This window comes from Crocuta crocuta, unplaced genomic scaffold (genome assembly GCF_008692635.1).
Source record: "Crocuta crocuta isolate KB4526 unplaced genomic scaffold, BGI_CrCroc_1.0 scaffold1247, whole genome shotgun sequence".
NCBI lineage: Eukaryota > Metazoa > Chordata > Mammalia > Carnivora > Hyaenidae > Crocuta > Crocuta crocuta.
In genome coordinates, this window is record NW_027532329.1 from 149,185 (window position 1) to 176,186 (window position 27,002).

Genomic DNA, 27,002 nt, shown 5'->3' on the forward strand with positions numbered 1-27,002 from the left:
CTTCATTTCTTTCATTTTTCAACCCCCTGCAGTCAACCTTCTATGTCCTCTTCTCACTTGCTCTAATGGTAATATATCCACTCAGATTACTAATGGTCTAGCTGCACCCAAATAGCAGTATTTTTTTTAATAGTGCAGACAGTTTAATTAAATCATTGTTATTTGTTCCAACTCTAAATTTTAATTACTATACATTAGTTCAGAAGAAATATGAAGATGTAGGTAATATAATTTCCAGTAAAAATGAATCATGTTATTTAGGGTTTAGTGTCTATTAAGTAGTATTCCAGCTGCTTCACATGTGGCTAATCATTTGATCTTTAATAACCCTACGAAGTAGGTATCCTTACCCCTGTTTCACACAAGAGGAAATGGAGGGAGATGTTAAGTTACTTAGCCTAGCTCAAAATTACAGAGTTAAAACTTAAAATTCAGTTTACTTCTAGAACTTACACATAATTACTAAATTATATAGCTTTCTTCAGGTTAAAAGAACTACAAAAATCATCATTACAAAAAATGGCCTACTTTTATTATTTTCAACAGTTCTTTTTATCACAATGAAAATAAACTAACACACAGCTTTACAAAAATAAATTTTTATTAAAAGCAGTAGAGTCTGAGCAGGAGACAGTACAAAGAATGTAAACAATGTAAACATCACTACATTCAGCTCAGCCCAACGAATCCTGAAAGACAACTCTAAATGCTCCATGTGCCCTTACTAGCAAGATACATTGATCTATTATACAGAGAAAACACGCTCTAACTTTGATTTGGAATAAGTATTTTATCGAAGTCGGTCCCAGCGCCAAATACTGGCATCATCACAAACAGCTATGAGAATACTGCTATCCCTGCTAAAACTGGTTTGTCGAATAGCAGCACCACATTTATGATGAGTCAGTGTTGTACATCTAGGGGAAAACAAGACAACAGGTTAAATGCCATTCACAGAAAATGTTGTCAGTATCTAACTTAACCAGTGAATTAGGAAACAAATACATATTCCAAGCCCTATAAGAAGCATTGAGAACATCACTAAGAGTTCAATCTCAATTTTCATAAAGTTTGGGTACTTTAAAAAAAAAAGTAACTTGTCACCAAAGTACTCATGATAACCAGTCACTATGATAAAAGATAAAGGCTTTAAAATAACTGAACTCTTTAAGTGTTAAAAATGATTTAAGGATGATACCTTAAGTATCAATTATTCCTCTATATTGGCATAACAATTGTGAAAAGGGCAGGAATTATCAATAACATTTCTAAATACTTACTTGGCTTTATGAGGATCTTCCACTTCTAAATCCCAAACATAAAGTTTGCCGACCTGATTGCCCAATGCAAGCATCTGTACAAACATATTTTTTAAAACGTCAAGTTGTTAAAATCGGTTATAAAGCATTCACGCATTTCTAAGACATATTCATACTGCAAAAACACCTCAGCTCCAGCTTATAGCCATACTCATAATTATTTATTTGCATCTTAAATTTCAGATTTGTAAATGGGGATAAGTGCAACTAATAACTCACAGAAGTACCTTGAGTAAATCAGAAGGCATTCTGCAATTTATGAAGGACTTTATTGTTTATTAAACAAAAAAAATTTTTTTTTTTAAATATTTTTATTTTATTTCTAGGAGAGAGACAGAGACAGCATGAGCAGGGCAGGGTCAGAGAGAGAGGGAGATACAGACTCCGAAACAGGCTCCAGGCTCTGAGCTGGCAGTCAGCACAGAGCCCGACGCGGGGCTCGAACCCACGAACCGCGAGATCATGACCTAAGCGAAAGTCGGACGCTCAACCGACTAAGCCACCCAGGCGCCCCTAAACAAAAATCTTTTTAACGTTTATTATTGAGAGACAGACCATGAGCATGGTAGGGGCAGAGAGAGGGGGAGACAAGAATCCAAAGCAGGCTCCAGGCTCTGAGCTGTCACCACCGAGCCAACGCAGGGCAGTGGGGCTCAAACCCAAATCACGAGATCATGACCTGAGCTGAAGTCCGAAGCTTAACTGACTGAGCCACCTAGGCGTCCCTATGAAGGACACTGTTAAGTACACTGTTAGCATGTACTCTTTATTCTGCCTTAAAGAGTTGTAGCAAAAATTACAGACAGCTCCTCCAAAGCTTTCTTAGAAAATAAATACCCAAGTAATTTATTACCACAAAATCCTAACACCAATCTTTTTAAAATTTTAGATATTTTGCCCCTCTGCTGATTTTTCACTAAGTTTTCTACAAAAAAGCTACTTAAAAAGGTTAACAGTCTAATCACCAAAACATTCAATCTTAGTAACATGTTACAGAAAGTGAACACCTCACTGCCATGCTTGACACCTGTCAACTACATTTATAATAAGCACTGCAGATGGTGTATAGAGCCACGAAGATGGAATAAATAACAGCAAACCAAAATAATCAATATAGAACACTGAGGTAGATAGATTCCTAGAGGAACCCGAACATGGATGCACAACAGAAAAATGAAATTATAATGGTCTTAAGTAATTTGAATATGTAAAAATTTATTGCTACCTTTTGCCAGAAATCCATAGAAAACCTCATGTACCAAATGTCACACTGGCTGTAATCGAATCGCCCGAGAATAGTCACATTAGACTCACTGGGTTTAATTTTGTCTATATCATCTTCCATTTTGCCAGGTTTCCAGCACACAATGGCATTTTCACAAGACTTTAAAAGAGAGATGAGGAAAAAAAAAAAAAAGATACATTACGTACAGAACTGAATTTTAAATATATTTTTAAAGAAAATATTTTTTTCTGTACTATGTTTTTAGAACTCACAAAACCTGTTTATCAACCTACTTAATACAGTGATAAACATTCATTTATATTTGGAGTCTCTGCCCACACCTGAGGACAGAAGTCATGTTATCAACAGAATTGAACACTACCCAAAAGCATTATATTATCTGCAATATTCATTTTGAAGTACCAATTTTCTTCGAAACCAAATTCAGCTCTAGATAATCTGGCATCCAGAGACTTGAGTGTTTTACAGCAAAGGTAAAATTACAAAACCTGTATACAAATAGATGGCCTTTCAATGTGTCCCCTGCTTAGAGATCAGATTGTAAGAGAAGGCAATTAAATGCAGCGGTTTAACAAGACATTGATATGGGCATAGGACTGAAACAGAGTAAGTAACACCTTCCCTCTCCTGTAACATCATATATTTGCACACATCCTAGTTAAGCAGTAAGTGGTAAAGAACACACTGGAAGAAAAAAACTACAAAACAGTGGGCACTATTAATATTATAGGTCAGTGGTGTGCCAATTAAGGGACATTTAGCAATGTCCCTGGCCTTTAGTAGGTAGAGGCCAGAGATGTTGCCGAACATCGTACAATGTACAGGATGGCCCTCTCATAAGAAAAAATATCCAGCTCAATATCTCAACAGAATCTAGACTGAGAAATTCCCGTGTAGGTGGAGAGCACCCCCTGGAATTTTACAGGACACAGCCTACACAATCATATGTGGCAGCTCTGTCAAGTTCACTGATACATGAAATAGGTTAACAGAAGGGCCACAGGAAGATGAGGGAGGAAACAACACCCTTTTTCTCTTCTCTGCCTTTTGTAGATCATTTGAAATCACATGGCTATCTAGCTGACATACTAGTTCTTTACTGTAAAGTACCCTGGAGATCACCTAATCTGATACCTTTTAACTAAGTGCACACTTGGACTGAGAGCCTGTATACTTCCCTCAAAAGACTCACCTTGGTCCCAGCCTTACTGAATGAGAATCTCTACAAGGCAAGGCCAAAGCAGAAGAACTGGAACACAGCTCTTCAAGTGCTTGTCACTGATTACCCTGGTAAAGGACCCTTACTTAATTAGTAGAGTCCCCTCATGGAGAAATAAAACTTAAGGACGTAAAAAGAATTTGACAAGCCTAACAGACGACGACACTTGAAAATCACGTAGAGAGCTTTTTAAAATTACAAATTCCCACGTCCTTGTGCCAGATTTAGAATCTCCAAGAGTGAGGCCTAGGAATCTATTTTTACACTGTTCCCCCTGCGAATCGCAGATGCAGACATAGATTTAAGACCACCAGTATAGTTCTTTCAGGTCAGCTTCCAGAAACCTAAAATGCAGAAATCCTTGCCTGTTGTCTGATTAAGTTCTACGAATAGAAATTGTAGCGTTGGTGGCTTTTTACCTTTATTTCCAAAATGATACAGTAAATGAATTTTCCCCTATTTATCCTCACTCTAGCTTGGAAAACTAAATATTAAATATAAAGGGAACATAAAACTGCAAAAGGTACAGAAAAGGCAGACGAGTTAGGAACCTTGGGGCATGAAGAACATTTGGTCCCTTGGTTTTCTTTGGCTTCATTTACACACCCCAAGCTGGATTCTAGCAATGGCAGCAACTGCCCAGTCCGAACGGATAAAGGCCAAACAAACTCCCAACAAAAGACGGTTCTCTCTAGCCACAGAACCAGGAAGATAGCAACACAGCAAGAGAGAACACTTTCAAACACCCTACTCCAGCCAAACACCCCAGGGAAAAAACAACCCAAACCTGGGCCTACCCTCCTGTGAGCCAGTAAAGGCCCAATGCGGAGCACTTCTCAGGTGGTTAACTATGCACCTCAAGTGCATATCTGACTCTCCGTATCTATCCCTCATCATAATGAGGTAATTCCCCTCCTGTCCTGCTGGGGTGGTATCAAGAGGCCCAGCAGAAATTAGCATGTTTATTTACCATCAGCCCAAACCTAGGGTCACTGAAGACTTGGGAAACAATAGGGAGATATTCTCATCTGGACATGCCCTACCACCTGCCAATCATGAAGCAGCGCTGCTCCCTTTCCCCAGCTGAAAATTTATCAGAGGAAGCCTGCTCCAAAAGTTTTAAAGAAAATAAGACCCAGAGTCTTGTATAATACTCAAAATATCCAGATCTCAATGAAAAAGTCATTGTCCTACCAAGAATCTTAGAAAATCTCAATTTTAATGCTAGAAGACAATAAATGCCAACACTGACATGACACATATGTTGGAACTACCTAAAAAGGATTTTAAAACAGGATGATAGAAAAGCTTCGATGAGCAATTACAAACACACTGAAAACAATGAAAGTCTCGGCAAAAAAATAAATAAAAAGTATCAAATGGAAATTTTAGAGCTGAAAAATACTATCACCGAAACAAGAAAATCAATGGAAAGGTTCAACAGAAGAGAGGTGAACAGAGTCAATAAATTTCTAGTTAGAACAGAAACTATCCAATTTAAACAAAAGAAAACAAAAAATGGTAGTCCCAGGGGCCAAATAAAAGATTTAACATTCATAGCATTAGAATTCCAAAAGGAGGGGAGGAAGAGAACAGGCCTAAAAACGATTTTTAATAATGGCTGAAAAGTTTCCAAATCTGGGACAAACTATGTCCCCGGGGGACATAAATCTACTACAAATTCAAGGTGAATAAACCCCAAAAGGTAACCTCAAATCCGTATCATGGCACATCACACTGAAGCTGCTGAAAATTAGAAAGACAACAGAAAAAAGTCCTGAAAGCAGTTAAGACAGAACACCTGTGTTTAGGAAAAAACAATTCCAATGATGTCAGGTATCTTATCAGAAACCAGAGACCCCGGAAAGAGGGAGTACAACATTTGTTGAAGGTTTGAAGAAAAGAATTGTCAACACAAAATCCTATAAGGAGCGAATGTACCTTTCAAGAATGAAGAACCAACGGGGACATTCTCAGAGGAAGAAAAATGAAGAATTTGTCACAAGTAGACCCCGAAAAGTATGGTGACAGGCACTTTTATAAACATAAGAGAAATAACATAAGAAGGAATCTTGGAAAACCGGGAGGGAATAAAGAAAAATGGAAAAAACAAAAGGAGTAAACACAATAGCCTCCTTTCCCTCTGTAGTTTGAAGTTATGTTTGATGGTTGAAGCCAGAATGGTAATACTTTTTGACGCTCTCAAGTATAAAGGGAACATTTACGACAATTATACTGAAAATGGAGGACAAAGTGACCTACAGGGAAATAAGGCTTCTATACTTCATGCAAAGCGGAAAAATGTTGATAGAAGACAGGTTAGGGAAATATGTATTTATACTTATGTTTGCATGTTATATTTTCAGGCAACTTTTTACTTTTACTCTACACTATTTTATACCTAAAGTGACTTTCTTATAGACAGCATAACAAAAATACATAATACATATAACAAAAGGTAACAAAATAGGTAATACACATATATAGCATAACCTCTAGAGGAAGCACCAAAAAAGCTACCTAAAGAAATGTACTCAATACTACAGATAAATCAAATTGAAATTCTAAACGATGCTCACATAGGGGTACCTGGCTGGTTTAGTGAGTCGAGCATGCGACTCCTGATGCAGGAGCTCTGAGGCAAGCCCCTACATTAGGTGTAGAGCCGACTAAGAAAAAAGATGTTCATGTAACCTATAGGAAATTAGGGAAATAACCCACATAAAAGAAAAAAATTAAAGGATCCAGTCACCAAGACAGAGCAATAACAAGCAACCCACAGAGCAGCAGAACATCCTAACACTGAAAGCAATATGGGAAAAACCCACAATTACAGCTGGAGACTTGCCAATCTCTCGGCAACTGACAAAATTAAGTAGACAGAAAAATCCGTTAAGATATGGAATTCAACCATGCCATCAAGAAGAGCACCTAAGTCACACTTACAGAACTTACACCCAAACAGAAATGCACGTTTTTTTTTTTTTTAATTTTTTTAATTTTAATTTTTATTTATTTCTAGGAGAGAGAGAGAGACAGCGTGAGCAGGGGAGGTTCAGAGAGAGAGGGAGACACAGACTCTGAAATAGACTCCAGGCTCTGAGCTGGCAGTCAGCACAGAGCCCGACGTGGGGCTCGAACCCACGAACCGTGAGATCATGACCTAAGCGAAAGTCAGACGCTTAACCGACTAAGCCACCCAGGCGCCCCAGAAATGCACGTTCTTTTCAAGCTCCCGTGGAACATACTTATTTGAGAAAAGTCTCAAGTCAAGAATCTAAGCTCCCTTGGAGCCTGTGGGTGGCTCAGTCAGTTAAGCATCCTGACTTTGGCTCAGGTCATGATCTCACCGTCCACGGGTTCAAGCTCCACATGAGGCTCTGTGCTCACAGCTCAGAGCCTGGAGCCTGCTTCAGATTCTGTGTCTCCCTTTTTCTCTGCCCCTCCTTTGCTCAAGTTCGCTGGCACTCTCTCTCAAAAATAAACATACACAAAATTAGAAAAAATGATTTAAGCTCCCACACCTTAAGAAATCAGTAAAGGAGCAAAATACACTCATAGGAAACAAGAGAAAGAAAAGATAAAAAATAATTTATGAGTCTCTACCAGATCAACAAAAAAGGAAGACAATAAATGACCAGTTTCAGGAATAAAAAAGCGTGATCTATAGAGACCTTGCAGTTATCAAAAGGGCAAAAAGAATATTACCAGCAAGTGTACACATCAATTTTACTTTAGATACAATGGACCAGTTCCTCAAACAGCACGGGTTACCACAACTCACACAATATGAAATAGTTAATTTGAACAGCTCTTTTTAACTTTCGGGAAGTTGAATCTGTTATCTTTAAAATTCTCCCTCAAAATTTCTAGGCCCAGATGATTTAACTGCAGAATTCTAACAACCACTTATGAAGAATTAACATCAATTCTTTATGATTTCTTCCAGAAAATAGGAGGGAAAACTCCCCAATTCATTTAAAAAAAATTTTTTTTTTTTTTTTTATGTTTTATTTCTAAGAGAGAGAGAGACAGTGTGAGCAGGGGAGGGTCAGAGAGAGAGGGAGTCACAGATTGAAAGTCAGCACAGAGCCCGACGCGGGGCTCGAACCCACGAACCGCGAGATCATGACCTAAGTGAAAGTCGGACGCTTAACCGACTAAGCCACCCAGGCGCCCCGCCAATTCATTTTATAAAGCCAAAAGCCAGTGCTATCAATAGGAAAACCAGACAAAGCAATACAAAAAACTTCAGACTAATACAGTCTCAAGCACACAAATACATAAATATTGAACAAACTATCAACTATTAGCAACATATATAAAAAATTACACACTATGACCAAATAAACTTATTCCAGGGATATAGGACTAGATCAGTATTAAAAAAAAAATGACGGGTACCTGACAGCAGGACCTCAGAGCAGAGCCTGCTTGGGATCCTCTCTACCCTAATCTGCCTCTCCCCCAATCCCACAGATTTTCTCTTTCTCAAAGTAAATAAACTTACAAAAAAAAAAAGGAAAAAAAGGAATATACTGCATTAACAGGTTAAGGAAGAAAAGCCATATAATCATAGCACTGTTACAGAAAAATTCAACATGCATTCATGATAAAACTCTCTAAATATTAGCAAGGGGGACAGTTCTCAACTTGATAGAGAACATCTACAAAAAACAGCTAATTGTGAAAGATTGAATTCTTTCCCCTTTAACATCAGAAACAAATCAAAAACATCTCAAGACTCTAATTCAACGTAGTACTAGAAGGTTCCCAGTGCAATAAGACAAGAATAGAAAGGAAAATATAAAACTGTCCTTATCTGCTGATGACATGATGGTCTATGTAACAAATCCCAAGTACTGGACAAAAAGCCCTCCTAGAGAACTAGGTCACAGGATTCCAGGTCAATATGTAAAAATCAAGTGCATTCTTTTAAACTAGCAAAAACACATAGAAATAAGGAACATCATTTATAATCAGAAAAAAGAGAAGTACTAAGGTATAAATCTAATGAAGCATATACAGGACCTGTATGCTAAAAGCTACATAATGCTGATAATAAAAATCAAAGATCTAAATAAAGGGAATGTCATACTATGTTCATGGACTGGAGAGCAAAGATACCAATCCCCCGGCAAACTGATATAGAGGTTTAAGTTAATACCAATCAAAATCTTCCCAGCCCATAAAACTCCTGGCAAGATTTTTCAATAAAATGTAGACAAGATTATTTTAAGATTTAAATGTAAAGTCAAAGGAATCAAAATAGCTAAAACAGTTCTGAAAAAGAATAAAATGGGTGATATCACTTAACCACATCCAAGACTTACTATGGAGCCAGAGGAACCAAGACTGTATATAGCAGTGGTAAGAGGGAAATAGAACAGAAAAACCAGAAAGAGCCTCAAACAAGTAGGCCAAACAATTTTTGAGCAAGGTGCAAAAGCAGTTCAAAAGAGAAAGAGTAGTTTCTCAACCAATGGTGAATAATTGGATATCCACAGGCAAAAAACCAACTACTAGCTAAGCCTTATGCACAAATGAACTCAAAATAGATCATACATCTAATATAAAACTAACACTATAAAACTTTTAAGATGAACACAGGAAAAAAATCTTTAGGATCTGGAGCATGAAGAGCTTTTAAATGTAACATCAAAAGCACGATCCATAAAATAATTTTCTTCCAACAAAATTCAATAAATGGAAACTCGTCAAATTAAAAACATTGGCTCTGCAAAAGACCCTGTTAAGAGGATGAAAAGACAAGTGACAGACTGGAAGAAATTTTTGCAAACTACATATCTGATACAGGATTCATATTTAGAATGTATTAAGAACTCTTAAAACTCAACAATAAAAAAAACACAAAACCAATCCAATTAGAAAATGAGCAAAAGATATGAAAAGACATCATCGAAAAGGATTTATGGATCGTAAATAAGCACATGAAAAAGATGTTCACCATCACTAGCCATCAGAAAAATGCACATTAAGACCAGGATGAGATCTCACTACACACCTATCACAACAGCTAAGATAAAAAATAGTGACAATACCAAATGCCGGCGAAGATTCGGAGACACCGGATCGTTCATACATTGCTGGTGGGAGTGTAAAATGGCACGGCCACTCTGGAAAATAGTTTGGCAGTTTCTTAAAAAACTAAACACACTTAACCATGACCCAGCAATTGCCATTCTAGGCATTTATCCCGGAGAAATGAAAACTTAAGTCCACAAAAAAACCTGTACACGATTGTTCATTAGCAGCTTTATTTGTAATAGCCCCAAACTGCAAAGGACCAAACTGTCCTCCGATAGATGAATAGTTACATAAACTGAGGTACATCTGTACCATGGAATACTATGAAGCAATATAAAGGGAAAACTATTGATACACACAACAACTTGGATGGCATTACACTGAGTGAGAAAAAACCAATCTTAAAAGGTCCCATACTGTAACATGCTTGAACTGACAAAATTCACGTGATAAAATGACGACACAGAACTACACGCACACATTGTACAATGTCAATTTCCTAAATATGATATTTTGTTATAGTTATGTGAGATGTATCTGGAAGAAATCGGGTGAAGGGCAATATGGGACCTCTCTGTACTTTCTTTGAAACTTACTGTCCATTGAATTATTTCAAGATCAAAAGTTTACAAAAAGGAAACTTATACCTATATCTAGGAAAACTATACCTAGAAGGCCAAGAAAAAAAGTCAGGCTCTGCCCAAGAAGCTATGAAATGCCCTGAAATCCACATCAAGAAAAGAGACTGGATAGCATTTTTTCCAAATATGACAATCCTAAATGCTCAGATAACATCACAACAACTACTTATATTATCAGCGAAAAAATATGTAAATATACATCAACACATTAGAGATCAGGGCTTGGCAAACTACAGCCCACAGCCAACCCCAGCTGTCTGTTTTTGTAAATACAAATTTAGCGAAATGGACACAAACATACCAAAAAAACCCACTACTGACTTTAGAAATTGGGTTATTTTATAATAACATCAGGTATCAAAGAATATCATCTTAAAAGTTAATGTGTTTCCTGTTATTACAGCACAAGTTATAATAATTCATCAGGATGTCATATGCCTGAAAAGAGTTTCCAAATCTATGAGGCTCCGAGGGGAAAAAAAAAAAAAAGGAATTTCCCATTTGCCATCCAATTTACCAAACTGAAAAAACTGTGCTGCCTGAAAAGTTCCCACTCACACAAACACAAACAACAGAAGTACAACTTAACACAAGTTAGCATACCTTGGAAAGTATCAAATCACCTAACCATCGCACACAATCGACATAATTCCTATGTATGTCTCTGGTGGAAAAGTCAGGAAAATGAATTTTCTGAGAAATAAATGGCCTGAAAGGGAAATGTTAAAAGTTAAAAGAAAACAGGGTAGTAGAATCACACGAATTTTCACCTGCAGATTTATAAAACTTTAATAAATACAATACACTATCTACTCAATCTTTTAAAGTTTAGCATCAACAGTCTATGAAAGTCAATTGTATCTAGATTATTTCAAAAGAACATCATCTTTCTAGAACAATGACACATCATTCCAAAGGCTGCTAAAGAGAAGATTAGATAAGAGTCCTGCCTTGAGGAACAATTTCTGAAAACGGTATCTGAAAGGAATCTGGCATTTCATAAGACTTTTCCTGTACTTATTTGGGAAAGTAAAACATACTTTTTTTTTTTTTTTGCTTCAAGATGTCTGTGAGAAGACCACACACCACCAGTACTACCAGTTCTACAATTAAACGTATACCTAACATTTCTAATCTAGTAATTCAGTTTTAAACGGAAATAACTATAGAAGAATGATATGCCATGAATGAGTTGCGTCTTGGGCAATTCAACATGTCCTTTCTACTTTTCCCTCATAGGCAAAAAAGGATGTTGGGTGGAATCCTCTCCTACATTCCTTCCAATTCTATTTCTGGGAGCTTTTCTTTATTAACACATTAAAATGTTATTCATGATCTGATATGAATTCTTAACTCTGCTATAATTATGTTCATTGCTTTTTAGCCAAGTAAATATTATAATCTATGCTTAAACCTCTTAAGACCAGCATAACTCAGTGTCACTTCCTGTAAACTGTGAAATATAGTTTCTATTTATTCCAGAGCTCTAGAAAATATAAAAACATAAATTTAATATTCTAACCCTTGGGGTTCTAAAAGGGAAATCTGAAAGGTGAACTAATTTTCACAGGCCACCGAGGTCTCACAAATATTAGTGCATTGAAATATTTGTTGCTGGTTATCAATTTTACAGATAACCTATTATACTCTGGTTTGATAACCAGAAAGTAAATGCTAGCTCTTTGTTAAAACAAAAGTGCCAACTCATTTAACATATGCCGATTTATGACAGTTATAGTGAAAGTGCTAACAGCCTGATCAGATTCTCAAAAGACAGGTACTGAGTTCAAGAAATGAAGCATTTCAGGGGCGCCTGGGTGGCTCAAGTCTGTTCAGTGTCTGACTTGAGCTCAGGTCTGATCTTGGGATTCATGGGTTTGAGCTCTCCATTGGATTCTGTGCTGACAGCTCAGAGCCTGGAGCCTGCTCTGGATTCTGTGTCTCTCTCTTACTCTGCTTCTCCCCTGCTTGGCACTCTCTCTCTCAAAATTGAACATTAAAAAAAAATTTAAGAATTTAAGCATTTCAAAAACAGATTTGAATTGAAGCATTTCAGAAATAAATTTTTCGAAAAGAAAAAACAGAGGATCGCCTGGCTGGTTCAATGGGCAGAGTGTGTGTGTCTCTCTCTCTTTAAATTTTTTTTCTTTCTTTTTTTTTCTTAATGTTTTATTTATTTCTGAGAGAGAGAGACAGCAAGAACAGGGGAGGGACAGAGAGAGAGGGAGACACAGAATCTGAAGCAGGCTCTAGGCTCTGAGTTACTGTCAGCACAGAGACGGACACAGGGCTCAAACCCACGAACAGTGAGATTATGACTTGAGCAGAAGACGGAACCTTAACCGACTGAGCCACCCATGCGCCCCGCAGACTGTGTCTCTTGATTTCGGGGTGTAGGTTTAAGACCCATGTTGGAGGGTATAGAGATTATATTTAAAATAAAAATGTTTGTATATATTAAGAAAACTGCCAACTCATAATCCCATTAAGCAGCTTCCTGCTTTTGAATTTTATCCATCTAAAAAAAGGATAATCATTTAATGGACAGATTTATGTTACCTGGAATCAAAGCCAAGAAACTCACTTAAAAAAATCAAGATTTACTGTCTTGATGTAAAATTTAGTGTTGGCAAATAATATGAGTAACATTATTCAGAAGGTCTCTACCCCACAGCTAGTTTAAGCAGCTTAACATCGTTATAATATAAAAAGCCAAGCATATGCATACCTAAATAAGTGAAACATGCTCCTAAATTGAGAAGAAAACACAATTTAAAGGGGACTTTGAAAGATGAGCTACAAACATAGACAAAAAGCAAAGCGCTTCCATTTAAAATTAGTAAATTTTATGGGATGTAAATTGTACCTCAAAGTTATTAAAAAGGGCTCTAAATTCAATCTGAGGGGATTATGTTATGGTTTGGATAAAGTAAAACGCATCATCATCCACCAGCATGAAATAAATCATTTTAAATAGGACAATTTTTACCTGTTAGTTTTATTTGGATTATAATCATAAGATTCTTTAATTGCATTCATCATTCTCTTTGAATTGATCCTCCAAAGTTTAAGAGAGTGATCCATACCACAGGACATTATTTTTTCACCCAAAAGATCATAATCCTGTATGTAAAACAAAAAAGCTGATACAATATTGCCCAGACTATCCAATTGTCATCTGATGTACCAGTGAACTGTATTTCAAGTAACAAACATTTCTGAGTTTCATCTATGTAGCCTGTAAATAAGAGCTGTTACTGCTTTCAAGATGTAATTTTAACTGATTTGTCACCACCGCATATATGAGCTTATATAAATCAAGAAAATAAATTGTTTGAATTTTGTTTTATCTATTCAGTTATCTTTAAATATTACCTTTGCTTGATTGTGAAGGTAAATAGAATGTTGAGGGAAAGTAATTGTTCTATGATGCAAAGACCTGAGTAAGTTTGTTTTGTCTATTAAACAATGAAACTGACAGCTGTACATGAAACTATACAATGAGTCTTAAAACATCGGAAATTTTGCTTTATCTGTATATCTACATCAAAACACTACAGTTACACTGGTTTTAAGTTCACTTTTAAAGAAAAAAGGTCTAAGAAAAGGAAATAACATATTTTAACTTTCTCATTTGCTATCTACTAATTGTTAAGACGGCTAACAGATCATCCATTATAACAACCTTATTCACCATATTTCATAAAACAGTGAGGCACAGAGATGCGCTTAAATTTAGTACGTGATTCATGTCAAAGAAAATCTCACACATGAATCCTTCTAGTAAGGGAACTCTTCCTGTATTATGCTCTCATTTTAAGAAATAACAGTAGAAGGGCACCTGGCTGGCTCAGAGCATGCAACTCTGATTTGAAGTTGTGAGTTCGAGCCGCATACTTGGTGCAGACTACTTAAAAACAGAATCTTTAAAAAAAAAAAAAAAAAAAGACCATTGAAGAGTTCTATTTGTGGAGAAAGACATCTTCCTTATTAATCTAGGTATTTATCTTAATTTAATCTTCGAATTGATCATGAACACAGTTTTACAAGATCCTAGAGCTTTAGGTTTGGTGTTTACTGAATTCAGAAGTCTGGTTGCTTCTACTTCTAATTACCTCACTGTCAACAGCACCAAGACACCCTTAGAGCCAGTAGCTCTCATTTATTATTCTTAAAAAAGGATGGTAGTCATGGCTCTTCAGACAGAGAAGACCAGACGGGAGAGTGCCCCTGCAACTTCTAGAAACTCCAAGGTGACAAGGTAGCTGAAGGGTAGGTATGATTCTCACAAGAGCATACACATGTCAACTACAGGACTAGTCAGTACTTCCAATTAACATGCTACCTGCTTCCAAACACCATCCTGTTTCCATCGTTTCCTAACATACTGAAGGGTTGTCAAACCACTAAATAAGCCATAAATGGAACATACGTAAAGCTAAAATAATGTAAAATTGTGAAAATACTAGCATCTCATTAAAGCGGGTCAACAGATTATAATACATAAAGATTACATGACATCAAAGAGTTACCTAAAACTCAGTTTAAATATAATGAAACGGTTTCCTAAAAATGGGTCTTATATTTCAACCTCACATAAACGATGAAAGTTGATCTCAATTGCTAACTAGCTTAACTTTTTTCTTTAATGCCTGAGAAACAGCAGAACAAAAGTTAGCTTGGTGATTTCTGATTGAGCAAGTTCAAGGTATTCTTTCATGGGAATCCAGGTACTGGTATAAAGTGCAAGAGTACAGATGAAACACAAAGAGCCTGACTCACTTTATTCCTTCATTCCTAAGCTACAAATCTTGTGGTATCACAAGTAAACGAAACGAGTGCCTGGCAGGCTATACAAAAACATATGCTTTCTTATATAAGGGTTCCACAGGGATTGTTCAGAGCTCTGTAGCTCTGCACACCTGAAAGTCACTGCCCTGCAGCTTTCAACTTACAGCACTTAGAACTTCATCTCTGTGCCCTTCTACGCCTCCAAATATTGCCACCAGAGTGTCTGTTTGGATATTCCATAATCGTAAAGCATGATCTAGTACAGACATAAAAAAAATTAAAATGGACTTTAGACATTTATTTACTCTGAACTTTCAAACCTCTTTAAAGAAATAAAAGTACAGAAATATGCACAGTGAGGATGTGGAATCCAATTATATAGCAACAAGATATTTATATCAACATGTAGAATTAAAAAAGGACGAGCTCAAAATCAAAAAAAATATTTCTGTGGTCTTAAGATATATTTAGCTTATTTTACTCAAATAATTTCTTTTCAATAATATCCTGATTTGATGGAGTCATGCCCCTGACATAAGATAACACTTAGGTATTTGACATAAATAAAGTTTATGTTATGTCATAGAACAAGATACTAAAGGTTTTCCCTCCAGAGAATCCACATTTAGCTGTTGAAGGGGACTGAGCAGATTTATGAGATTTCTACAGGAAACCCAAAATATGATTAAAAACTAAACATATCACAACATACTTTTATAGGATTAGACCTCTTAGAAATATAAACTATAATTTGAGTTATCTCATCCACTAAACATTAGCAACAAAATACACAGCAACATTAATATAAAAATGACTGTACAACTTGAAATCTGGAAAGGCCCATACTGTACATGACTAATAACCTATTCCATAGGGAACACTAAAAGGTGGTAATAAATTATGTTTACTAGTGAAAATTAACATTGCTATAAAAAATTATTTCTTGATTCCAATTATGTACAGTTTTTGTGTGGACATTTGTTTTCATTTCTCTTGTCTACATACACACACAGAAATGGTATTTCTATTTCTGACTTTTTGGGAAACTTCTAGACTGTTTGTTAAGGTGGGTATGTTTTACGCTCCCACCAGCAATGTATGGGGGGGTTCAAACTTCTCTATATTCTAGTCAACATGGTATGTTTTTCTGATTATAGTCCTCCTACTAGGTATGAAGTGGTCTCACTGTGGTTTTGATCTGTATAATCCTGAGCACCTTTTCATGTGCTCACTGGACAACTGTGTATATTCTTTAAAAGAGGTCTTTAAAAATGGTCAAAACCTTTGACCATTCTTTTAAGGGTTGTATTCATTACTGAACTGTAAGAGCTCTTTATACAAATCCCTTATTAGATATGAAATTTGGAAAATATTTTCTCATATTCTGTAGGTTATTTTGCACATTGGGGGAAGAGCTGGGTTAAAAAAGTTGTGATATTTAGAAACAAATGTAGCATTATGACCTCGATCATCTGTAAAGAAATACCTGGGCCCACCTATTATTATCGGAAGGAAGTTGTCAGCTCTTCTTAGGTGTCGATTTCTAAACCTAAGTCTTGATGGTCAAAGAAAAATCACAGTGAAACATTTTCATGTAAGAGTTTTGATTTGAGGACATCTGTTACTATAAGCAGATGGGGGAGTGGAGGTTACAAGTTTGATAAGCCTTTATTTGTTGACAGCCTTTAAAAAGAATAAATTTGAGTAGAATGATAATGTAGAAGGAAAAAAGGCAATCAAGAACAGAATGCAGAAATAAGAACGAGCCAGCTCATTTCAGAGAGCTCAAAAACGATGTAAAGGCCTGAATGAACCCCCAATAAACATACAGTGCCAATACAGGCATAAAGAGCAAGGGAAGGCTTTCTCTTGATAAGTATGGGAAATATTTCAAAGAGCTTATGTTGGAGACTTTAGCATTTTAAGGAAGTCTATTAGAGGATTGTTTACAACACAGAAATTTGATGTCCACAGGGAAAAACAATTTTCAGATGCTATTTTCTTACTATATGACTGGTCAGAGTAAGACGATTTGCAACACTTAAAAATTCTGAAAACTGTCTTAATTTTGGTGTTCTGCCACTAAAATGAATAAAGTTTAGTAAAATAATTCAACTGAGGATGGATGATCATAATGCACAGGAAGGGTAACACATAATCTTCAGTACCAATTATTTCATTTATGTCTGATGTTAACAGTGTATTTCATGGTCCTTTTAACCAATTCTTGAACTGGCAATGCTAATAAAGCCTAGGATTTTTCTACTAAAACATGTTTTATAAATTCCTTTTAAGTTCTGCCTTTTTTTTTTTAACCTAAAAACGCTGTCCCTTAAAAAAAAAGTCATTCCCAAATAAAGAGAACTAAAGAAATATGTGCTTCTCTTACCTTTGCTTACTGACAGGAGGAGATTTGGATCTCTTGGGTGGAATTTCAGCTCATTGATAGCATTTCCATGGCCAACATAATGCTACAATAAATTTATAACATTCAACTGTCATATTAAATCAATAAATTCTCTCATTAATTTTAAGAGAATGGAAAAATAGTCTCACTTAAAATAATGGTTCTCAACCCTGGCTACGTTAAAATCCCCCGTCAAAGTTAAACAAACAAACAAACAAAAAAAGATGCTCAAGTTCTACCTGCAGGTATTTGGATTATACTGAATTAGCTAAGGCCCAAGAAAGGATCTAAAAGATTCTCAGGTGATTCTAATGTGCCCCAGGGTTTAAATAAACTTATTTTAAAGAGATTTGCAAAAATTCTCTCAGTATCAAATTCCCAGAGTTCACCTTTTGGCTCTTTACAAGGTGCCCTTGGCTCTTTATTTGTAATTAAAATGTTTGGAAAAGACTTACTCTTCCACTATAGTTCATTAGAGCCTCTCAGGATAAAGCAAGGCAGGAGAAAAATTATTCTATTTTTTAAAAATTGCAAATAAAAACTTCCTGCTAATTCCTTAATCTGTATTATCTAAATGTGACAAAGGTCTCAAAAGATTTGTCTAAAGGAAACAAAAAGGAAACCACAAATCAAATTAGAAATTGTACAGACACGGATTCCACTAGTTTTAAATGAAAAAAGTGTGCATTCCAAAAAGGGCAGATCTACAATGTATCCAAAAAAACCCACCTTTATGCACTGCATGGTTATGGGATTAATTATCCTAATTATGCCTCTAGATCCAGCAACAGCCAGCAAAGGATGGCTTGTATTGCTATCATACGTCCATGCACAAGTGTAAAAGTTTTCATCAGCCTAAAAAACGCCAGTTAAGAAATAGAATTTGTTTTTATAAAGTAAACACGTCAGTGATTATAGTTTAGTACAAGGCAACCTCCAAAGAAATGCTCAACTTTTTACAAACCAGACCTTCCACTCAATTTGATTACTATTTCGAGATGCCTTCACTCAACTGTCATTTGATAGCAGCCATGAACAATATGCAAATGAATGGCTATCCTTGTGTCCCAGGAAAACTTGATTTACACAAACAGGTAGCTAGCCCCATAGGCTGTAACTTGCTGACACTTGTTTTAGCCCAGTACTTCTGACTATGCATCTCTAGACAAAGATCAGGAACTATTCAGTTTTCCACCTTTTCCTGTGAATCTTTCCCAATATGGCTACCGATCAGTTCTTTCCATAGAAATGATGGAAGACTGAATATCCTTGCCTTTTCTTTTTTGCTACGTTTTTCAAATGGATCTTAAAAGAAAACAGCTTTAACTGCCTAACCTTTTGGCTTTTTAAACCTTCCTTTTTCTTTCTGTATTCATATTTTGCAATACTGTATTTCCCAAACAAACTGCATGCTTATTTTTCCCCTATAGGCTTTGTGGTTCAAATACTTGGCATGACTGCCAGGCACGGCACAGCTCCTGATCAACCCAAATTCATCAAGATAACTACCCTGACATGACAGAACTCTATGTAAGGTCAAAGAAACAGGAGGTTTTAGCTACACTCTTGCTATCATTTTCTATTACTGGATTTCTACCCGATCTTCACCAAAAGAACGAGAAGCAATCTATTACTGGATTTCCAATGCTTACCTCCAGCCATCTCCCCCACCTCCCTCATATCCACTTTAAAATGCAATTCTAGGAATCAGGAAAATTAAACTAAATACAAGGACTCTCTTGTGATAGTAAAGGAAGAGCACTGGTTAAAGAAAGGACCAAGTTCAACTTTAGGGAACTAATTAATTTAGAAAAGTTTTGGTGTACTTATTGAAACTCCTTTAGTCAAAAATAGTAGAAACCCAAGAAAGGATACATCAGCATCCACATAAGACTGCAACAACCGGATTTCTCCTTGTGAGTGACATTCATATAAGGTAACCTAATAAAAACAAAAATATGGTAAATTTCATCTCAAATACAGAAATATACTTTCTTCACCTGTGAAACATTTTAGTCACAAATGTGCCTTAAAGACACTACAGAAACTTCTCTAGGGGTGCCTGGATGGCTTTCAAATAGCTTCTTTAGTGGTGCATGGGTGGCTCAGTTTGTTAAGCATCTGACTTCGGGTTAGGTCATGATCTTGCAGTTCATGAGTTCAAGCCGAACACTAGGCAGGCTGTGCTGACAGCTCAGAGCCTGGAGCCTACTTCAGATTCTCCCTCTCTCTCTGCCCCTCCCCTGCTCACTCTGTGAGTCTCTGTCTCAAAAATAAACATACATTAAAAAATAATAATAATAAAATAATAGCTTCTTTAAACTTATGGAAATCATTATAAAAATTTTTTAATGGTTATTTATTTTGGAGAGAAAGAGACACAGAGTGTGAGTGGGGGAGGGTCAGAGAGACAGGGAGACACAGAATCTGAAGCAGGATCCAGGCTCTGAGCTGTCAGCACAGAGCGTGATGCGGGGCTTGATCCCATGTACTGTGAGATCATGACCTGACCCGAAGTCGGCCACTTAGCTGACTGGGCCACCCAGGCTCCCCAAAAAGTCATTATAAAGCCTAATGTATTACATAATTTTCTGAGTGTATTAGAAATTGTAGTAATAACAATGGTATATATTTCTAAGTTTTTAAATTTAGATCTCATTCATCATCTAACTGCACCAGCTCTTCACAATGAATACAGTTGGGGGCACACAGGTGGCTTAGTCAGTTAACCGTCTGACTCTTGATTCTGGCTCAGGCTCAGGTCATGATATCATGGTTCCTGGGTTCAAGCTCCAGGCTGAGTGTGGAGCTTGCCTGGGATTCTCTCTCTCTCAAGAAATAAACTTTAAAAAACAAAAACAAAAGTAAACACCTCTAAGTAAGGGTGTGGTTTATCATCTTTTAATTAAGTTCTTCAAGTCTTGGGTAGTTCAAGAATATTTACATATTAATTACATATATGAAAGTCTACAATTTGCCTAATAATGTTTTTCTCATGGGCTTGGCTCATCAAATATTACCCTTATTTTTTTAAAAAAATCTATATTTTTGAGAGAGTATGAGCACAAGTAGAGAGAAGGCAGACAGAGAGGGAGACAGAGGATCCGTGTTAACAGCTGAGAGCCCAATATGAGGCTTGAACCCCAACTGTGAGACCATGACCTGAGCTGAAGTCATATGCTTAACCAACTAAGAAATCCACGGGCCCCTAACTTTCTGATGTATGGGAGTCCTTTTCATTTGCCATATATTCTAAGATTAATACTATCTGCATAATATACAATTAAACTGTAATAAATTTCTTTCCATATTCTATACCTCATAGTCATGTAGCAATAACTTATTAATTTTAATAGAAATACTTAAGAACTGGGGGTGTCTGAGTGTCTCAGTCGGTTAAGCATCCAACTTCAGCTCAGGTCATGCTCTCGTGGTCCATGGGTTCGAGCCCCACATTGGGCTCTGTGCTGACAGCTCAGAGCCTGGAGCCTGCTGTCCCTCCCCAGCGTGCCCTTTTTCCCTTTTCCTCAAAAATAAACATTAAAAAAATAAAAAAGAAATATAAGAAGTCTATAAATCATCTATCACTATTAAGTTAATAAAAACTACATTAATATTCTAAAAAATATTTCTTATATGACTGCAAAACTAGGTTGTATCCCAGATTCTTTTTTCTTTTTTTTTTTTTTTAAAGAAGTCCAAACAGCAGAATTTTTTATAATTCAATATACTATGTAATGGCCTTTAATGTCATTTAAGTGTTTATTTTGAATGAGAGATTAATTGTGAGTGGGAGAGGCGTAGCGAGAGAGGGAAAGAAACAAAATCCCAGGAAGGCTCCCACGCTGTCAGTACACAGCCTGAAACGAGGATCAATCTCCTGACAGGGGCTAGACTCATGACCAGAGCTCAATTTCAGGACCATGAGATCATGACGTGAGCTGAAAGCAAGAGCTTTCAACGTCATTTTAAATGATAATAGGGATACTTTTTGTTAGAATGCATGGAATATTTAAATAAGCATACTGGAGCACAAATTATACTAATTTTCATATTACCATGGCCAAGTTAATGAAGTATAATCTTAGGTTTACAGTGATGTCTTACAGAAGATTCAAGCTAATCAATATAATAGGTTCCCAACTAGGAAAAATAACCTTAATCTTTTCTTGAAACTTTATCACTTTGCCCACAAATTTTTTTTATCAATGAATTTAGGAACCAGACAACTACAGGCAGGCTACAGATTACAAACTACATTTGGCTAAACAAAAAAACCCCCTGCTAGCCCACATTATCAACTGTAGTAGCTGAGTTTCAACAACCTAATAAAGCACCAGAGACTTAAATGTAATTAAACCTTCCTTAAAGGAAGTTTTCCAGGAAATTAGCTAAAGCTAAATTTTACTTTTTAGAAAACAGGTATCTAGAAAAAAGGATCTAGCCCAGAATAGATGCATATGCATTCATATGAATCGGAAATATAGCGACATTTGAAAAATATCATGAAGATGACAGTCCCTTGTTACGAACTTAACTTTGTTTGAGGACCGGATGCCGACACTAAGAAACAAAAAATACAGAAAATAGTGTGCATTAAAATCATGTTCTTTTAGGGGTGCCTGGCTGGCTCAGTTGGCTAAGCTTCCGACTTCGGCTCAGGTTATGATCTCATGGTTCATGGGTTCGAGCACCCTGCATCAGGCTCTGTGCTGACAGCTAGCTCAGAGCCTGGAGCCTGCTTCAGATTCTCTATCTCCCTCTCTCTCTGACCCTCCACTGTTCATGCTGTCTCTCTCTCAGAGAGAAATAAAAACACTTAAAAAATTTTTTGAAAAAAAAAAAAAATCATGTTCTTTTATTACCTAAGCTTAGCACAATTACTTAAGAACCATACAATTTTATTGCACTCAAAGTAACAAAGTATGGGACATCTCTCAAATTCACTCCTCTTCACCTCTTGGGCTAAAGGCAGGGCAAGTGACTTGTATTTGTTATCCACCTATATCCAATTTGTCTATTTCCTCTGTTTTTCTTTTTCCAAATACAACAATAACTTTCTACGTCATTCCTCATAACTCCTAGTACAGAATGAATGGACACCCAGAATGTTAGCTGATACAAACTTAAAAGGACAATTTTTCCTTGAGATGTTTCAATTTAATAAGAAACTCCAGAGACTCCCTGGAAAGCACTAACGAATCTTCCTGTTCTGTATTTATTTAAAAATAAATAGAGTAATAAATTGCTATACACCAGTTGAGCCCCTGGCTTAACTGAAAAGTTAAATAATGGTTTATGTTAAAATGTGCCAGCATGCTTCTTCCATACATTTCTTCAGTTCAAGATACTTTTTGGCTTCCTTAAATAAAAAAATCTAACACAGTAAACTATTGTTTACTGACAATAGTTAAAATACTTTCAGTAACTATTATATAAATCCACTGGATTTATGCTTTGCATTTACAAAGAGCCACTAATTAAGCTTATTTTCAAAAAACTACAGACTTTGGGGTCTGTCTCTCTCTCACAAAAATAAGTAAACATTAAAAAAAAAAGTATGTAAAAAAAGAAACTACAGACTCTGTATCTTAAATGATAAACTACCTAAATCACGTCCAAATACAGAAGTCAATTCTTTCAGCCATGCAAAACAAAATATTTATGATGACAAAATATACACAGAAATCTGTTTCAGGAACAATTAGGAATACATGAAATAAAGATGGATTTTCAGTCATGAATACTAGTTTTAACAATGTTAGCGAGTTTTCACAACTTCTAGAATGCTTCACTTTTACATAAAGGAATAGTGTCAAATCAGCTATGCCAAATTTACTTCAAAATCATTATACTTTAATATTATATTAACACCAGAGTCTAATAATCAAGTCAAATGCCAAACACACCCCTGAACACTCACTCTGTTGCTTCCTACAGTTGCAAACACTAACGGATCTCCTTCTTTACTGTGCCAGTTAAACTGTACTCCAAACAATGGCTGATTATGATCTTCCTGTAAAATAATCATAAAGTAATAAAAATTACTATAATTCAGATACAAAAGAATGGTGAATGGACCATTTTCCCTTATACCTTCCCCCCCAATTCCCCAAAACGTAGGTTACTATGTAAGTCAGAGGTCAGATAACAAGCATTCATCTATAAATTAGTATGATTTGCCTTCTATTTTCTTAAACCCAATCATATTCTTATGAATCAAAATTAAACTGGGTTAATTACTGTAGATGCATTTTATCTCTTAAGACATAATTTATGTTTCTGAAATAGAACATGAACAAATATACTAAGAGTTAATATAGCTTCCCTAACACTCACTAATCTTTCTTGGGTTTAATTTTTCCCTTGTAAAGCAAAGCATATCAAACTCCATTCAAATCACTGCTTTCTAGGGGCACCTGGGTAGCTCAGTCGGTTAAGCATCCGCTCAGGTCACGATTTTGCGGTTCCTGGGTTCAAGCCCAACATCGGGCTCTGTGCTGACAGGTAGCTCAGAGCCTGGAGCCTGTTTCAGATTCTTTATGTCCCTGTCTCTCTGACCCTCCCTGGTCTCTCTTTCAGAAATAAATAAAACAAAACAAAACCAAGAACAAATCATTGCTTTCTATCATTCCTATAGAAACAATTTTAAATAATCTTGATTTTGGGTCCTAAACGAAAAGCATCCCAACTAGTTTTATCATGAACAAGAATACTGGAACACTGGGGATCCAGGGAGACAATGGACTGTAACTTCATTTACCAGGAGGCTATAAGAAGGTGCATAAAAAACAAATACAGTTGACCCTTGAACAACACAGGTTTGAACAGTACAGGTCCACTTAAACACAGATTTTTTGGATAACAACTGTACTGCAAACATATTTTCTAAGCCCTGTGATTTTCTTACTAACATTTTTTCTCTAGCTTACTTTACTGTAAGAATACAGCGTATAATGCATATAACATACAAAATACATGTTAATCGACTTTATGTTATTGGTAAGGTCAAACAATAGCCAATGTTATTGGTAAAGTATGTTATACACTTTTCTTCACAAAAATTATCTTTCAGTCTTAGAATTTTACTGGCCATCTCCTGGCACCGTAGATTAACTTTCCTGGCATTAACATTAATTCACTTTTAGAGTGTTAACAACTTTCATTTCTTATCCTCTGAAAAGCCACAGATTTAGGCTTCTGAAATATTTAATCAAATTATTTAAACAGCTAAAACCAACATCCTTCATATACTATCTAAAAACGGGTTACAGAAATTAAATGTTAACACAAAACTATTCATGGACACTTCGCTTTTTTAAAAAAAACATTAAGATTAACTTCTCTCCAACAATGAAATCTGGCCATGTGTAGCAACATGGATGGACCTTGAGGGTGTTATGCTGAGCGAAATAAGTCAGGCAGAGAAGGACAAATATCATATGTTTGCACGTATAGGAGGATTAGGAGGAACTTGACGGAGGAACACGGGGGAGAAGAAGGGCGGAAATGGTGGGGGAAAGGGAGAGAGGCAAACCATGAGAGACTCTTGAATGCTGACAAAAACGGAGGACTGATGGATGTGGGGGGGAGGGGGGGATGGGCATGGAGGAGGACACTTGTGGGGATGAGCACTGAGTGTTATGTGGAAACTAATTTGACAATAAACTATTTGTAAAAAAAAAAAAATAATAATAATAAATAAAAAAAAAGATTAACTTCTCTCCTTTTAAGAGAATATAATTTGACACACTGAGCCATGTATTTTGCTACACAGAGAAGAAAGTAATTTCCATATAACCATGGCCTCTTATGCCTTCCCAATACTGTACCTATTTACCTTCACATATTTAGAAAAAGATTCTAACTTACATCCATAAAAGATAATACAATGTATATTTGTGGCCAGTATGGAAAATTACTCCCAAATTTAAAACACAGAAAATGAATGATATGTAAAGGAAAACAATTTAATATCAATAATCCTTTTAATAAATAAAAATGCTTTTGAGGAAACAGCAATTTAACTCTAAAATCATGTCTTCCCAAATACTGAATATTCAAAAAGTTAATTTATACAATTTCCTCTGAAGACAGTTTCAAATGACACAAATGACAAGAATTAAATATTTAAAACTTGCACAGAAACATGTTTCAATTTATGCTGACTGAAAGTTAATGGGTCACATATAGTTCTTTTTTACTAACAGGTATCAGGAAATGGCTTTATGTTTTTAAAATTTTAACAAAATATGAAGAATAATTATCCTAAAATCTTATACCTGAATACAAACAATAAAGAAAACTCTGTATGTAGTACTAGGTAAGACCCGTTTTAAATTAAAACAAAAAAAGCTAAAGAAATGGACTTTAATGTCTATGCTTCAAAAAAAAAAAGACACAACTCTTCACAGTATTCTAATTTTAAACTTGACAAAGTACCTTGAGCATAAAATGTTTATCACTGAGAAATAATTCTGAAACCTAGGATTCAGCCCTCAGGATCTGTCTTTCTGCACATACCTTGAGACTATTTACACACTTGAAAGAATATTTGCATTTCTTTGACTTCCATTTGCCCTTCCCCCAACTTTTCCTTCCAGGAGCATTTGGTGTATTTGTAGGTGTATCAGGGCGTTCAGTGTTTGTACCACTTTCAATACTGACAGCATCATCCTGTAAACAGGAAATTAGGAAAAATTACGCAAAACAGCAGTACTGTGGCACCAAATGACTGTGCTGGGTAGCTGCTGATTGACCTAAAAGCAGTAATTAATAAATTCTGTCGGAAATGCAAAACCTTATTCCTGTCTCCAAATAAGGATTAAAAGGAAAACAGCACACGTTAGGATTTGTGGATTTCCGCATGACATTAAAAAAAAAAAGACAACTAATCAGAATAGTAAGAATATAATACTGCCTTTAAATAACAAAGCACTGGTCTATGCCAGCCACTTGAATACACTGGCTCATTCCATCTTTACAGCTTTTCACAGAAGGTACTGTTAGATAAGGAAGGTTGTTTACTGGGATTCAAACCAAAGCTGTGACTCCTAAATCTGAATGAACTACACACAGGTCTTCCTAATTTATCTGACTGCTGCTCAGTTTGGAGCACAGGGCTCGGTGGCCCTTTGACGATGATGGAGTATTAGTGCCTCTTATTTTAGATGTAGTTTCTGAAAATCTTGTATTCAAATTCCCCTTAATTATAACACAAGCCCCTCAGAATCTTTATAAAAGCCTACATATTCTGTGCTATTTACAAATGACATTTGCCTCACAGCTCTTATATAATAATGATACTTACACAGAATGCAGAACTCCAGAA

General features: G+C 36.0%; 1 protein-coding gene across 1 annotated transcript; it reads right to left on the reverse strand.

The window, feature by feature from the left end:
• Positions 1-583: 583 nt before the first annotated feature.
• EED (embryonic ectoderm development) lies at positions 584-26,362 on the reverse strand (the record flags this gene model as incomplete). Its single annotated transcript, XM_077778413.1, has 12 exons — positions 584-917; positions 1,281-1,354; positions 2,545-2,703; positions 9,847-9,921; positions 11,077-11,182; positions 13,463-13,596; positions 15,429-15,520; positions 17,654-17,735; positions 18,401-18,526; positions 19,547-19,612; positions 23,595-23,687; positions 26,195-26,362. Coding segments are annotated over 12 exons (1,302 nt in total), but the record flags the coding sequence as incomplete, so codon positions are not given.
• Between the last annotated feature and the right edge of the window lie 640 nt (positions 26,363-27,002).